The sequence below is a fragment of the Prunus persica genome, chromosome G6 (assembly GCF_000346465.2).
Source record: "Prunus persica cultivar Lovell chromosome G6, Prunus_persica_NCBIv2, whole genome shotgun sequence".
NCBI classification, from domain to species: domain Eukaryota; kingdom Viridiplantae; phylum Streptophyta; class Magnoliopsida; order Rosales; family Rosaceae; genus Prunus; species Prunus persica.
The window spans coordinates 2,255,507-2,270,869 of record NC_034014.1 but is presented as its reverse complement, the minus strand read 5'-3'; the positions used below and the strand labels follow the sequence as shown (position 1 = coordinate 2,270,869).

The 15,363-nt window shown below is 39.5% G+C and overlaps 3 protein-coding genes across 4 annotated transcripts; 2 read left to right on the top strand and 1 right to left on the bottom strand.

The window, feature by feature from the left end:
• LOC18775114 lies at positions 69-971 on the top strand. Its single transcript, XM_007206301.2, has one exon. The coding sequence runs from the start codon at positions 69-71 to the stop codon at positions 969-971; it is 903 nt and encodes a 300-aa protein (XP_007206363.2).
• On the bottom strand, positions 5,982-8,590 carry LOC109949551. Of its 2 annotated transcripts, none has more exons than XM_020565447.1 (3): positions 8,164-8,590; positions 7,216-7,310; positions 5,982-6,208 (listed from the first exon to the last, which is right to left on the bottom strand). In XM_020565447.1, exons 1-3 carry the CDS (start codon positions 8,523-8,525, stop codon positions 6,120-6,122), a joined length of 546 nt encoding a protein of 181 aa, XP_020421036.1. In that variant the 5' UTR covers positions 8,526-8,590; the 3' UTR covers positions 5,982-6,119. The 2 variants fall into 2 exon arrangements, with proteins under 2 accessions (XP_020421036.1, XP_020421037.1); XM_020565448.1 differs by having other exon boundaries at positions 7,216-7,279.
• Positions 10,314-12,146, top strand: LOC18773278. The gene has a single exon (XM_020566924.1). It carries the CDS (start codon positions 10,991-10,993, stop codon positions 11,600-11,602), a length of 612 nt encoding a protein of 203 aa, XP_020422513.1. The 5' UTR covers positions 10,314-10,990; the 3' UTR covers positions 11,603-12,146.

Below are 15,363 nucleotides of genomic sequence, written 5' to 3'. Positions count from 1 at the left end.
AGATTATGGTGCATGCTTACGTGATTTGGATAAGGTAGATAATGAGGCCTCTCTTTTCACTGTGACAAATGTCTCATCAACTTGTTGAAGCCGCACCCTTTTCAATCCCAAAATCACCATCTGCCGAGAAAGTGTGCCAGGAACAGGAAACAGATAAAGCAGCTCCACAAAGCGCCATCACCTATGTCTATCAAGTCAAACTAGCAGAATTGTACTGCAATGTCACAGCAACATGGTGCAAAAACCACACCAGCCATTCCCTCTGCATCACAATGGAAAAGCCATGTCAAAATAATCAGTGCTGCACTTGCAAGGTTGACTTAAACTCTTGTCAATTTTGGGGCAAGAAAGGTCTCAAATCCTTCGAGGTAGATGGAAGACGAGTAGATGTGTACTGGGATTTTCGACAGGCAAAATTCTCCAGCACCCCGGAGCCATGCTCAGATTATTATGTCGCGCTGGTCTCCAAACAAGAGGTGGTCTTACTGCTAGGGGATTTAATGGAAGATGCTTATAAGAGGACCAGATCAAGAGCATCATCAGAAGATGCTAAGTTGATGTACAAGAAGGAAAATGTGAGTGGGAAAAGATTGTTCTGCACCAAAGCCATGTTGGAGGAAGGGAAAAAAGAACATGACATTGTCATTGAGACATCATTATCCGGGCCTGATGAGCCTGAAATGTGGATTAGCATAGACGGGACGGTGGCCATTCAGATTATGAATTTGCATTGGAGGTTTAGAGGGAATGAAACTGTGATGCTGAATGATGTCCCAGTTGAAATTTTCTGGGATGTGCATGATTGGTTGTTTAGTAGCTTAGGCACAAGCCATGGCTTTTTTATCTTCAAGCCATCCAGACTAGATGGAGACTACAGCAGTGGCAGCCCCAGCCAATATAACTCACCAAAAGGGAGCTCATCACCAACCACAGGGTTTTGCCATTTTCTTTATGCTTGGAAAACTGAGTGAGACTTGTTGAGTAGGTTAATGTTAATTCATCTTTCCAATTCGTTGTTCAGGGCTCCATGGCACTTCTTTTCTTTATATGTTTTGTTACTTTTGTAATTTTGCAAGCTGAATCCGGAATGCAAATTAACAAAAAAAAAAAAAAGGGGGTCCATAGCTTCAGTTGGTAGAAAAAATGCCTTTTTTTATATGATGAAATTAAGAAAATCGATATTCAATTTTTGATGAAACAGGGGGGAAAAACCCCCAAAACTCATCGATATTCAATTTTGATTTGCTATTACATTGCATTATGCGCTTGTTATATAAAGGTGTGTATTTGCTAATTATGTATAATATCTAATTTCCCATGAACTATACAAAATTGGTATGTCTATCGTTACCGTCAGATTCCTAAGATTTCCATTCAAGATGCTATCAAATAAAATTACAAATTCAACGAATAACTCACTTTTGAGGGCCTTTTGGTCATTTCACGTCATATTCTTTATAAAAAGTGGCCCTTATATGTCATTTTGGAAAGCCATGTGCTCAACATTTGACTCAATTTGGATTCCGGGATCATGTGTCCCTACTCTCGGGTCTTGGTCCCATGTCTGGGTTCCGATTCTCTAGTCCGGAGAGAAAAAGGAACTTTTTTTTTTTGGGGGGGTCAAACGATGGAAGAAATTTATTAAAGCCGAATTGTAATGTTTACATCAGCAGCAAGAGCGTCAAACAACCACTCAGGCCAAAGTTGATCCCATATAAACTTCCCACCCACACGAGATACTTGCGCTGCTACCAGATGAGCAGCTGCATTGCACCTACGATTCACAAAAGCAAAAGATACCTGACACTCAGATTTAAAGAAAAAGGAACTTGAGTTGGGCCTAAACTAGTCACTTAGATTACGTTTGGACAGAAGTCGATCTACACTGTAAATCACGCACCAATGAAATCTAAAACCCCGTGCCAACCAAATTGGGATAAGTATACTGTAAGTAAAATGCTGAGTTAATTAGGCATGCAACTAAAATCAGATATGAACATACACGCTGAAAAGTCCCTGAAAAGGTGTCGTTAGCAGAACGGACCGCATATTCGAGATCGAAGACCAGGCCCAAGGAGGAGCTCTCATCTGTATATTGTGAAGCGGCATAGGAGTTCCAATCGGCTAAAAATAAAGACGAGGTTTTTTTTTCTACGAGTCCTCAGTGCTCTACCGTGTGGGAGAAAATAAATTCGGCACCGATCCACCACTTTGTGTAATTAGATTTAGATGCAACATATGCGGGGGATGCGTATTAACCAAACACGAGTTCGTATTTGTACTGCCCAACACGAGTTCGGATGCACACAGTCCAACGCAAGTTCGGATGCACATAAACTTAATGTGACTTTGCCGACCGTTCATTCAATTGCGCATATTTCCATGATCACATAAATTGCGGAACAAAACAAATGTGGATCCTAACCATTCACCACACCAGCATAGACAAAAGAGGTTTGCACCAGAGAGAAATCAGATCATCAATGACGAGATAGACAAACTTCTTGAAGTTGGGTTCAACCGTGACATGTGGTACCTGACGTGGATTTCTAATCTGTTGGTTGTGACTGAGAAGCATGGAAAATGGCGAGTTTACGTCATCGACTACACCAACTTAAACAAGGCCTGCCCAAAATACTGTTCCTCGCTAACCAAAATCGATCATATGGTGGATGTCACAACCGGTTATGAACTTTTGATTTTTCTTGATGTTTATTCTAGGTATAACAAAACTACTTTCATTACCCAACACGACTTGTATTGTTACACGGTGATATTGTTTGATTTGAAGAATGCGGGTTCAACATATCAGCGATTGGTGAATCGCATACAAGCTAAACGGGTTTAGACTGATTAGTATATGACATGCCTTTGGAATGCAATTCATTAGAAGAAATATTATGTTTAAAGTCATCTACTTATCCATCATTCCACATTTATATCTATTAAATAAAATTCACACTTTCCATTTAAATGTTAATTCACGCAATTTGCTTAAATTTGTCGTGAACGTAGCTATGGTTGAGCCTACACTTAACCAAATCTAATCAATTGGATTCATGCTCATCCTAACACTACTCTGAGGTTACCAATCCTCTATGAGAAATCAGTCGGATCCATGCCGATCCCAACACTACCTTGAGGTTACTAATCTTCTAGGGACAACCAGCCGGATCCATATAGATCCCAACATCAACCAAATAATTAATCGGATCCATGTAGATCCCAACACTACCCTTAGGTTACCAATCCTATGGGCAGTTAGTTGGATTCATGTCAATCCCAATATCAACCTGAGGTTACCAATCCTCTCGAGCAATCAATTAGATTCAAACCGATCTCAACATCATCTTAGGGTTACCAATCTTCTAGGAGCAATCAATAGAATCTAAGTACGCTTAAACTTGCACACATTGTGAGAAATCAAACGGGAAGCAAACTCCTTCCAACTTTATTCAAAATTTCAAAAGTACAAGAAATAAAATAAAAAAAGATCATACGTTGAGGCTCTAGATCCATGTGCGGCTTGTCACATCCCGAGATCGACTCTGCCGTAGCACAATATTGTCCGCTTTGAGGCCCCCTCTCTGCCCTCACGGTTTTATTTCTGGGAACTCACAAGCAACTACCTAGTGGGTCACCCATCCTGGGATTGCTCTAGCCCAAACTCGCTTAACTTCAGAGTTCCTATGACTCCGAAACCTGTGAGCTCCTAAAAGGCCTCGTACTAGATAGAGGTGGGCATGTACATATAAGGCACATCACCCACTCTCCATTGGTCAATATGGGATGTTACAATCCGCCCCCTTTAGGGGCTCGATGTCTTCGTCGGCACACTCACACCACATGACAGAGTGGCTCTGATATCAAATTGTCACATCCCAGGATCGGCTCCATCGTAGCATGATATTGTCCGATTTGGCCCCCCTATTTGCCCTCACAGTTTTATTTCTGGGAACTCACGAGCAACTTCCCAGTGGATTACCCATCTTGGGATTGCTCTAGCCCAAACTCGCTTAACTTTGGAGTTCCTATAACTCCGAAGCCAGTGAGCTCCCAAAAGGCCTCGTACTAAATGGAGGTGGGCATGTACATATAAGGTACATCACCCCCTCTACTTTGGTCGATGTAGGATGTTACATGGCTCCTTTGTGGAAGACTCAATGACTGAATTTGACAATTTGATGTCCAACTTTGAATGAGTGTCCGAGTAAAGTCTAACAAAATAACTGAGAGAAGTGATAAGACTTCCATTTTATATATGAAGGTTTAGAGGTTTTTAGGAGTTTAGGATTTAGGGACGAAATTGGGAGCTTTTTTTGGACGAAAATGGAGTTTATGAAACTAGTTGCGTTTGGCTGTTGGCCTCAAAATTTTGGATTCTAGTTTTTCTCTGGAAAATGTTGTCATTAGTTAGTTAGTTTGTTTCTGCTAAGAATTCCTTTTTCTCCAAATTGTTTCATTGATGCTCATGCTTCTTCATTTTTCCTGTTTCATTTTATTTTTATTTTTAGGAGGGTTATATATTTGATCCTTTTTTCGATATTTATATAAACTTTTGTTTTGATCAGATAGGAAGGCACGTGCTGATGTGTAGAGGAGATATATTTTTGCATTCATTCAAGATACAGATCGACAAGATCACTACCCTAATTGTAAGAATCTATTTGGTTAGAGTATACAACTAACTATTTTTGGCCAATTTGCTCATTAATTGGGGTGTTAATCTCCCTCCCTCCCTCCCTCCCTCCCTCCCTCCCTCCCTCCCTCCCTCCCTCCCAATGAATAAGCTACTTTTGCTTTGTTACAAATGTAGTTTATGCCTTTTTGGAAGCCGTCACGAATCTCCTGAAAGTGCGCAAGAGCCACAACATGGTCGCATTAATCAAATGCCTTTCGAGGCGATTCAGAGTTTCCCTAAGGGAGTCACACTCCCTCTCCATAAGGTAATAACTTGTCCAGGGATCATCCCTGATCGAGTATGAAGGGCCAAAAACGAAATAAGCCACCAACCATAGTAGTTTGGGATCATTTGTTAATGAGGTACATAGTAACGTGGGGGTTCAACTCTTTGTTGAACCACATCAATTACATACTCTTGTTTTGCGAATTTACGGATAAGTCAGCTTATTGGTTTAGTCAAACTTAACAGAGGGGCAGGAAATTCGAGGGAATGTAGTAATTTATTTTTCCCTCTACTAGTGAAGTGGCGAGGTGAAAAACTGGGGAAATGTGTGAGCAAATAAATTCGGTATTGATCCTCCACGTCATGGTATTGGATTCAGGCGTAATCGATGTGGGGGATGCGTATTAACCAAACACGAATTCGGATGTGCACCACCTAATGTGAGTTCAAATACGCATTAACTCAATACAAATTTGGATGTGCACCACCAAACAACATGAGTTTGGATGCGCACAACCCAACGATATGGGTTCAGATGCACACAACCCAACAACATGGGCTTCGATATGCAAAGCCCAACAACTTGGATTTCGATGTACACAACACAAAAACACAGGTTAGGCTGCGTCACGGCCCACTGAATTAGATGAACATCATCATACGTAGGATCTACCTAATGCGACTTAGCTGACAGTTCATTCTATTGCCAATATTTTCACAACCGCATGAATTGCGGAACAAGACAAACATAGAGGGTTGATCCTGCATAACTCTCACTGACGTGAAAATGGTGAACATGGGCATATGATATGCAAAGTAGAGCTTGCATCCTAAGGCTTTTGCCAGTTATAAAAGGGAGGCTTTACATCTAGATCGAGGGATGCAATTTCGAATTAACTCGTACTGACAGGACCCGATCCCAATTCCACTTTGGAATTCGAACCAAGTTCTGTGTGTGTCCGACACCTGGGGAATATCGGGCACAAATGACCTTTTTACCCTTCCTGTTACAATTACTATTAAAACTTTCTTTAGACTCCTGCCGAAAATTCGGCAAAGTCTCCCCTGTATTTTGTCCAACCCAAAATCTTCCACCTGTTAAACAAGCAAATAATTCCACACCAACTGCCAGAATAACTCAACTAAGCATTCACCAGATCAAGTTTCCCACTAAAACTAGATATCAGAGCCTTTTCTACTAAGTTACAAAATTTCAAGAACTTTTACAATAAAATCCTACGTTTCTTGGTGGTGCCGAAGCTAGGAGTGGCCCAGTGGTGGATGCCTGTGCACTTCTACAGCCTGGGGGCGAAAAACAAGTTTAAAGGTGTTAGTGGACAAAAATAATGTTATTGAAATCAATTTAAAATCATAATAACCCCCATGGTAAAAATAACTTGATAAGTGAGGCTAAAGTTCAACTGTGTTTAATATAAAGTATTCATCTAACTATATATATATATATATATGTATATAGATTCGGAAAACTGAACAACTATATGTAGATATAAAACATGCACGAACATCGAGAAAACTGATATAAAATGACTGAAAGCAATAGCTGTATAAAAGTACTCAAATTGCTTTAAAACTACCACCTAAGTGTACCCCTGAAAATCCGTCAATTCCCTTGGCAGGTCTCGGGCGTCACGCAGGCTACCCGAGCCGCAAACTGGCGAAATCAGGGGACTATGGTCAGCCTGATCCGCCGGCAGGTCCCGGTGACACCAAGTCGACTCGAGCCGCTCTGCAAAATACAGGGGACCGCAGTTAGCCTGATCCGCAATCCTGGCAGGTCTCGGGGACACAGAGTCAGCCGAGCCACAATCCTGGCAGGTCTCGGGACACCAAGTCTGACGAGCCGCAAATTCTGGCAGGTCCCGGGGACACAGAGTCAGCCGAGCCGCAAATCCTGGCAGGTCCCGGGGACACAGAGTCAGCCGAGCCGCAAATCCTGGCACTCACGGTCCGAGCGTCCCCGAAACTCGTGAGGCAATGTCAAGTGCACTGACGTAACTGAAATCAGACTGGATGTCCGTAGACATCGGTCCGACTGTGGGTAATCACCATAAATAGATGGGTACATGGTGGTTTAACTAGAAATTCTGATAACTCTCTGAAATCTGATAAGTCTGAACTAAATTACTATCTTTGTATCAAAAGTCTCAAGTTTACTGCTCAACCAATATTATAAAAATAAAGATATTTCACAATGCAAATCATGCTTCGAAATTACGTAATAACACTTATTCAAAATCAATTATAAAATATAATTATAAAATCTTTTTCGGAAAGAAAAGTCCACTCACTGCTGGTCCGAGCTAGCTGGACCCTTTGAAGGTCCCTCTTGTGGTTCTGCCGGTCCTCTGGTGCCTTATTACCCATAAAGATTAAATTAATAAAACTGCTCAATAAAAGAATTAAATTAAACATCCTGCCCCAGGCTCCTAGAAATGCGTGTACTCATTTTAAAGTCACTCCTATGCCCACTTAACCTTTCAGACAAAGAGAACGGCTTAAAAGATCCGAAGCTGTTCTAAGCGATAAACTGTCAGACCGGCCTATCCGGAACCCCGTGGGGTCCACGATCTCCGATGGCCAATCTGGGATTCTCTAAAGGTTCCTTACAGAGAAAGACCCATGTCCTGCGAGTTTGGTCCGAAACGGATGGTCAGATTAGCCAAAATCGCGTTATCGCTTAAAATCCAAACCCTAGCCCCAGGGTTCGGGATTTCGGAGTATCCGGGACTCCGATTCGCAATCCGTCGAATCCTACACGATCCTGAAATCATGTAGTACGACATATCTAAATTTGGGTGCGATCCAACGGCTCAACGACACTGCACCCAAGGATCGCGCAATATAGAAAATTCGTTTGGGGCTCAAACGGACTCCAAATCGAGATCCGCGAAATCCTACGCGCTTGTGACAACACGAGGATCGCAAAACTACTTAGGGTCACTTCACTACCCTCACCCACGCGCCGCCACACGCGCGGGCAGTTTGGGTGTCCAAAGCGATACCAGGTTGCCGGAAAAACTAGAAACCAAGACTCCAAACTCCTGTCCTAGGTAAAACACCCCATTTGGAGTCACTTTTGTTCTTGGACATACCCCAAAAAGTGGCCGGAAATGGCCGATCACGGGGGCCGAAACTCGGCAGAATTTCAATTCACAAACTGGGCAATCTACGGCTAAAATTGAAGAAAACCTATCCAACCACCAGCTAGAGCACGAAAAATAGGTGAGAATCCATACCTTACTCGAACGATTTGGTTGAGAAACGAAGGAGAACGAAGGAGATGAAGTTCGGGTGAAAACCGCCGATTCTCGTCCAGTTTCCGGCGAGCTCCGGCCGGTGCAGGTGCGGCGACGGGTCGGGGCATGACGGTGGCGACGAGACGAAGCTGGTGGTACCAACATCGGAGATCGGCGTGCCCTGTGGTGGCGACGGGAGGCGCTGGAAGGGAAGAGGGCGCACGGCTTGCGCGCGACGGGAGGGGAGAGAGAGAGAGAGGAGAGAGAAATGAGGAGAGAGAAGGGAGAAGGAAGAGATAAAATCTGATTTTTTTCAAATTACCGTTTTGCCCTTCGCGGTATTTTGATCGTATCTTCTTCATTACAACTCCAATTCGGGTCTACTCCGTGTCTACGGACTCGTTTCGCCGTGCTCTACGCAACGGCGCAAGCGAAATTCCCAAATTCTTTCTTGATCAAAAAGTCAAATTTTCCCCTATTAAAATATGCGAGGGCAAAATCGTCTTTTGGGTAGAATAAAGAAATCCTAATTTTTAGATATTTTGGTTTGGGTTATTACACGTACACTCAAATACATGCAAAAACTGACTTAAGTGTCAGACTAACTCTTGCAAGTACCCCACCCTCTCTCATTCGATTTTGGAGGAGTGTTGTTTGGAGATGTCATTCACTTATCGTGTGTGCGAAGTAAAGCCGAGAACCTATGGAAGATATTCTTACTATAAGAATTTCTGCTCCAACATACCGCTTTGCGAAAACCATTCATGCGTATTCTGCATTGTTTCCTTGCTTCATAAAACAGTCGCTAACTTTAAGCTTTCCGAGAATTTAAAATTGTGAAAATAAAAGGAAAAAACACTTCTTCTTTTTTTTTTTTTTGTAATTTTTTTTTAATAAAAAAATAGAAATATGTTTATAGCCTTTTATTCTTAAGCAATAATATATCTCTAATACCCAAAGATTCAAAAAATACACGGAGAGAAAATGAGAGAGAAGATGAGGAAATAAGGGTTTCAGGAATTTAGGAATTGGAATAAATGCAAAAGGAAAAAGAAGAAATTGAGACAATCAAGTTATGTAGGCTGGAAAATCAATCAACATTTGTGCTAGTGCTATTTTCTTAGAAGCTTTGTTAGATGCGTTTGGAGTTTCACCCATACGATTGCTGGTGCTACCTATGGAAACCTCTATTCTTCATTCAAGTGTGCAATTTGGGATGGGGAATGCTAGCAACCTTCTCCTTTAGACCTTTTAAAAAAAAAAGTAATTAATGCATCACACAAGCTAATTTTTGTTTTCCAAATTTATCTTTATTGAATGTATTAGTTTTTTTACAACTTTATTACCACCTTATTAAAAAATATATAAATAAGAAAATTGACAATTTTATTTATTTATTTTAAAATGTGTGTACTTTTTTTTTTTTTTTCAAAGAGAGCGTTTGTGTTTCTTTTTTTCCCACAACAAAAATGACAATAAACATATCAGAAGAAAAAAAAAACAGTAAAACATAAATACCAATAAACATAACATAAATATTATAAGAAGCAAAAGAAAAAAAAAAGAACAATAAACATAAATGAAAAGAAGCGAAAGAAGCAAAATATTAAACGGACATTAATAACAATAAACATATCAGTAAAAGAAGCAAAATCTATTTTCTAGAAGAAGAAAAAAAAAAAGGGACATTAAACACGTTTAAAGTAAAAAAAGGTGACAAGAAATGAAGTTTTAAAAAGACTAATTTCTTGTATAAAAAAAAATTCAATATATTTAATAAGAGTAAACTTGGAAAATAAAAATTAGTTTATGTAATACATTAATGACATTGTTTTAAGTATAAAGAAAGTGACACATGTCATGAGTTAAATGGAGAAGGTCCAAAAAAGAAAGTTAGAAAGAAGGTTTCTAGCATTCCCCTTTATCTATTACCATCATAATAACTCCACGCGCCGATGATTTTAAAAATAATCTTCATGCACTTCTCTTCAATAGGAACGTAGAGAAAAAAAAATTTTGATTAAAGAATAACTATTTTGAATTTTTTATTATAAAAATAATTATTCAAAAATAATTATAAAATAAATAGAGAATGTGGGGACAGATGTCAAGACAATAGTGCGTTAACCCAAATGCAACGTGTTATGTGAGTGAGTGAGTTGCTAAATATTAAAAAATAATAACAATAATAAAAGCCGCTAGTGGACTAGGCGCTAGATTTGACGACCACGTGTTTTCTGCTCCATATAACATTCACAGTACCTGACCCAAACAAAAAAATATTTTTTTAAAATAATCTCAACATACCTACTATACCAAGCAACATACTTAAAGTAATTTTTATTTATACTTTGGTAAAAAATTAATACCTTTTCACCAACCAGATTATTTAGTATTAAATCCCCTTTATATCCTCCAAGCAAACAACAAATTATTTTTAAAATAAGTTAAAAAGTAATTTAAAAATAAAAAGCGCTTTTAGGTTGTCATCAATCTTATCCCCACCGTCAATCACCATGCTCCTCATCTTCTTCCACCAAATCTCACTCTCCATTTTCTACTAAAAATACCAATCACTGTCTCTCTCAACCACAAAACCATGCTCTCCCCAACACCATTTTCTCTCATTTGCGCTGTTCTTCTATGTTTGCCTCTCACCATAATCTTCACCATCACAAGCCCTATCGCCACCATAACCCCCACTATCCCCACCCAAATCTCCTAATCCCCAAAACTCACCAAAACCTACCAAAAAATCAACCTAATTTCACCGCTAAAATCCCTCCCATTAGATGACAACTCGCTCTTCCACCTCGCCGCCCGTGCCATGTTCGCGCTTCTCTCTCCTTCTTGCATCCTCATCTGGTCCTTCAACTTCACGTACCAAACCCTCACCCGATCGAAGAAGAGTTTCATCGAGATTCTAGATAACGAGATCGGGGCGTATGACAGGTGGGCAGCGCGTGGGGAGGACGCAATGCTGCCGCATGTGAAGCTAGAGGAGTTTCGGATCGGGTCTCAATTCTGGATCCTGAAGCGGAAGCACGTGAGGGTGGTTGTGGGTGACCACCGGCTCTGGTCTAAGTTCAAGCTACCGTGCCAGCGTTGGGACACATGTTACCCAGAGGAAAATTACTTTCCTACCCTCCTGAACATGAGAGAACCAGGCGGGTGCGTGCCCGCTACCCTTATGCACGTGGATTGGCGCGGGAGATTCGATGGCCACCCCCGAACATATGAGGCCTCCGACTTGGGGCCTGATCTGATCACCTCCCTGAGAAATGACAGGCCGAAATACGATGACGAGAAGGAGAGCGACAACGGCTCTGATTGGTCCTTGACGAAACTGCGAGACCCGTTTCTGTTCGCAAGCAAGTTCCCGCCGGATGCGATTGGACTGTTGATGAGTATGGCCAGTGATGTCATCTTCAAGGATTAAGATGATATGGCATTTTTAGGATTTTTTTTTTTTTTTTTTTTTTGGGTTTGTAATTTACAAATGAAATTATTAACAAAAAGAAGGAAAAAAAAAACAAAACCGGGACAAACCCGGTGGGTTTGAGCAGCAAAATGTATATATTTTTCGTTTATTTTTTTTCGGGGTGAGTTTTCTTGATTTTTTCAAAGTGGAAAAACGTGTTTGGTTAAGCCTAAGCGGTGCAATGTCTCTTTTTAGACTTTTATGAGTGGTAGTGTTTTGGCTTTATAGATTCCCCTACAGCCAAACTAAGCGATTGTCAATGATCGAAAGCTTTGCCCTTTAACAAACTTAAAAGGACCTTAATGTTTTATTTTCGTGGGAATTGCCTAACTTTGGCTCTTTTTTATTATGTAGTTGACACATGTTTTAATGTCTGTCATTCATCGTGTCACGCGACATAATAGATGTCATGTATTGGGTAGCGGCGTAGTCGGGCCTAGGCCAAAAGTCGTCATGTCCTCCCTCCCCATCCAAAAATTTTCATTATCTCAATAGCCAAAAAGGATTGTATAATTAAATTGTGTGTTTCACATTTTCACCCATAAACATTAAAGTTTTGGCTAACTTTCTACATGTCATACATCATTTTTGTTCTGTAGGATTTTAGGTAGGAAAAGGTAAAGGGGAAAAATGATGTGTCACGTGGCTAGAAAAGGAAATGAGGTAGGTGGAAGGTAAGGCGAGGAAATTGCATGTATTTACATCAGGGTTGGTAAAGAGGTATTAACTTTTTACCAAAAATATAAATAAAAATTACTTTAAGTATGTTGCTTGGTATAGTAGGGTATGTTGAGATTATTTTAAAAAAATATTTTTTTGTTTGGGTCAGGTACTGTGAATGTTATCTAGAGCAGAAAACACGTGGTCGTCAAATCTAGCACCTAGTTCGCTAGCAGCTTTAATTTTATTTATTTATTTATATTTAGCAACTCACTCACTCACATCACACGTTGCATTTGGGCTAACGCACTACTGTCTTGACATATGTCCCCACATTCTCTTTTTATTTTATAATCAATTTCGAATAATTATTTTTATAATACAAAATTCAAAATAGTTTCTTTAATCAAAATTTTTTTTTCTCTACGTCCCTATTGAAGAGAAGTGCATGAAGATTATTTTTAAAATCATGGGCCCGTGGAGTTATTATGATGGTAATAGATAAAGGGGAATGCTAGCAACCTTCTCTCTAACCTTCTCTTTTGGACCTTCTCCATTTAACTCATGACATGTGTCACTTTCCTTATACTTAAAACGATGTCATTAATGTATCACATAAACTAATTTTTATTTTCCAAGTTTACTCTTATTAAATATATTGAAAATTTTTTTTTACAAGAAATTAGTTTTTTTTTTTTAATTGAAAGCGGTAGTATTTATTGATGAAGGACCGTAACAAGTACAAAAAATGGGCTAAGCCATCGGGGATTAGGCAAGTGTTTCTACACCAATGGGCTTGGACGTCGGACTAACAAGTAGCCGTACCCGCTCAACCGTAAGCAAGAGCAGAGGCCTTGCCTCCAGTCAAGTGCCCCCTCGTCCCCCTCCGACCATGCCTGGAAAAACTCCTAGTTATAAACTTCATTTCTTGTCACCTTTTTTACTTTAAATGTGTTTAGTGTCCATTTTTGTTTCTTCTAGAAAACAGATTTTGCTTCTTTTACTATTGTCCGTTTAGTACTTCAAAAAAAAAAAATTACTATTGTCCATTTAATATTTTGCTTCTTTTGCTTCTTTTCATTTATGTTTATTGTTCTTTTTTTTTTCTTTTTGCTTATTTTGCTTCTTATAATATTTATGTTATGTTTATTGTTATTTATGTTTTACTGTTTTGTTTTTTTTCTTCTGATATGTTATTGTTATTAATATTTATGTTTATTGTCATTTTTTTTGTGAAAAAAAAAAACAAACGTTCTCTTTGAAAAAAAAAAAGAAGACACTTTTAAAAATAAATAAATAAAATTATCGTTTTTCTTATTTATATATGTTTTAATAAGGTGGTAATAAAGTTGTAAAAAAACCAATACATTCAATAAGGATAAATTTGGAAAATAAAAATGAGCTTGTGTGATGCATTATATATAATTTTTTTTTTTAAAAGTGTAAGGATAATGACATATTTTATGTGGAAAATGGAGAAGTTCCAAAAGAGAAGGTTGCTAGCATTCTCCATTTGGATTGGCCCCTTCTGGGTGACAATCAATACAAACAAAAAACGTCTGATCTCCCCAAAACTGTCTGGTTATACGAAATCACCTTTTTCTCAATACCTCTCTCTCTCTCTCTCTTAATGTCTTTGATATTGAGCATGCTTTGGGCTTATCATTTATCTATAGTGCTATTGGACTTTCCCTTGCTAGCTCTTTGATTTATTTTTTTAGATTGCTTAATCCTCTTAATGCAGCAATTTTAGGGGTTTTAGACTAGCTCCTAGGTTTTTTAAGCTCAAGCTCTCAAGATTTACCTTTTTGAATTATCTTTCTTGCATGCATTGGTTTTTCCTACTTAATGCTAATCATTACTCTCAGGTGTGCTAGCCTATGTATTTGGATTGCTTGAACTTTTCTGTACCAATGCTAAGTGTCTTATGCTTACTACTAGTGCTTAGTCTTACTGTATATTTGTTCCCAAAATAAGTGCTCAATTGTTTGCCAATGCGTCCAAAGGGAAAGCGAGCTCCTCCCACTCTCCTTCTGTGTTAACAAAGGGAGGTTTATGTTTAGAATGGAAAAATCTGAGACTAGGATCACTGCAACTGCTCTTGCTTCTAGTGTCTAAGGGCATTATAAGAATTTTTGTCTTGTGGGGAAGGTGTTTAGGAAGTATGTCCCGGTAGAATTATTCGAAATAGGTTTAGAAATGATTAGAAGAGAATGCAAGGAGATTTTCTCTATTGACCACATGGGCAGAGAGTGGTTTAAAGTTGAGTTTACAGATGAGGTGGAAATTGAGTATGTTCTCGAGAACCGTCCGTGGTTTGTTCAGGGCTTAATCTTTGCCCTGAAGAGATGGACCCTTGAGTTCTCACCCTTTTATGCCACTGTGGACTCCATTGTGTGCTGGGTAAGAATTCCATTTCTTCCCCTTCAATTTAGAGATGAAGCAGTCCTACATTATTGGTGACCCTCTCAGGGTTGACCAGAATGTTCTTACTCGAAGCCATGGGATGTTTGTTAGTCTGTGTGACACTTGACTTGAACAAACCCTTGAAAAGAGTCTTGGTGTTTGGGGAGGAGAATGACGAGATAAGGAGCTTCATTAGCTATGAAACCTTATTTGAGATCTGTTTTTACTGTGGTTATAAAAAAAGGTGAAGAGCATATTTGTCATGTTTAGGTGATCAATATGAATTTCCTACAAATGGAGAGACTCCCTCATGAACCCAACTTCTTCCCTGCTGACTTGGTGATTGATGAGGAGGTCCAGAGTCAGTTGAGGGATGATGTTATCTTGGTGTTCCCCCAGCCCAATGTGATTACTGGAGTGGATAATGCTACTGAGAGAAGGAGGCCTCTGTTATGAATCAAGAGGAAGAGTATGATCCTGAGTGGAATGTGGTGGGAAATAGGAAAGTGAAAGCTAAAGCTGGCATAAGAGACGGGAAAACTTTCGAGGAGACTGCTAAAGGTGTTAAAATTGGAGGTATGAGTGAAGGGTCTGTGAGGCCTGCTGCTGCTATGGATGTTCATTCTCTAAATGCAAGGGGGAAAGCTGTGCTT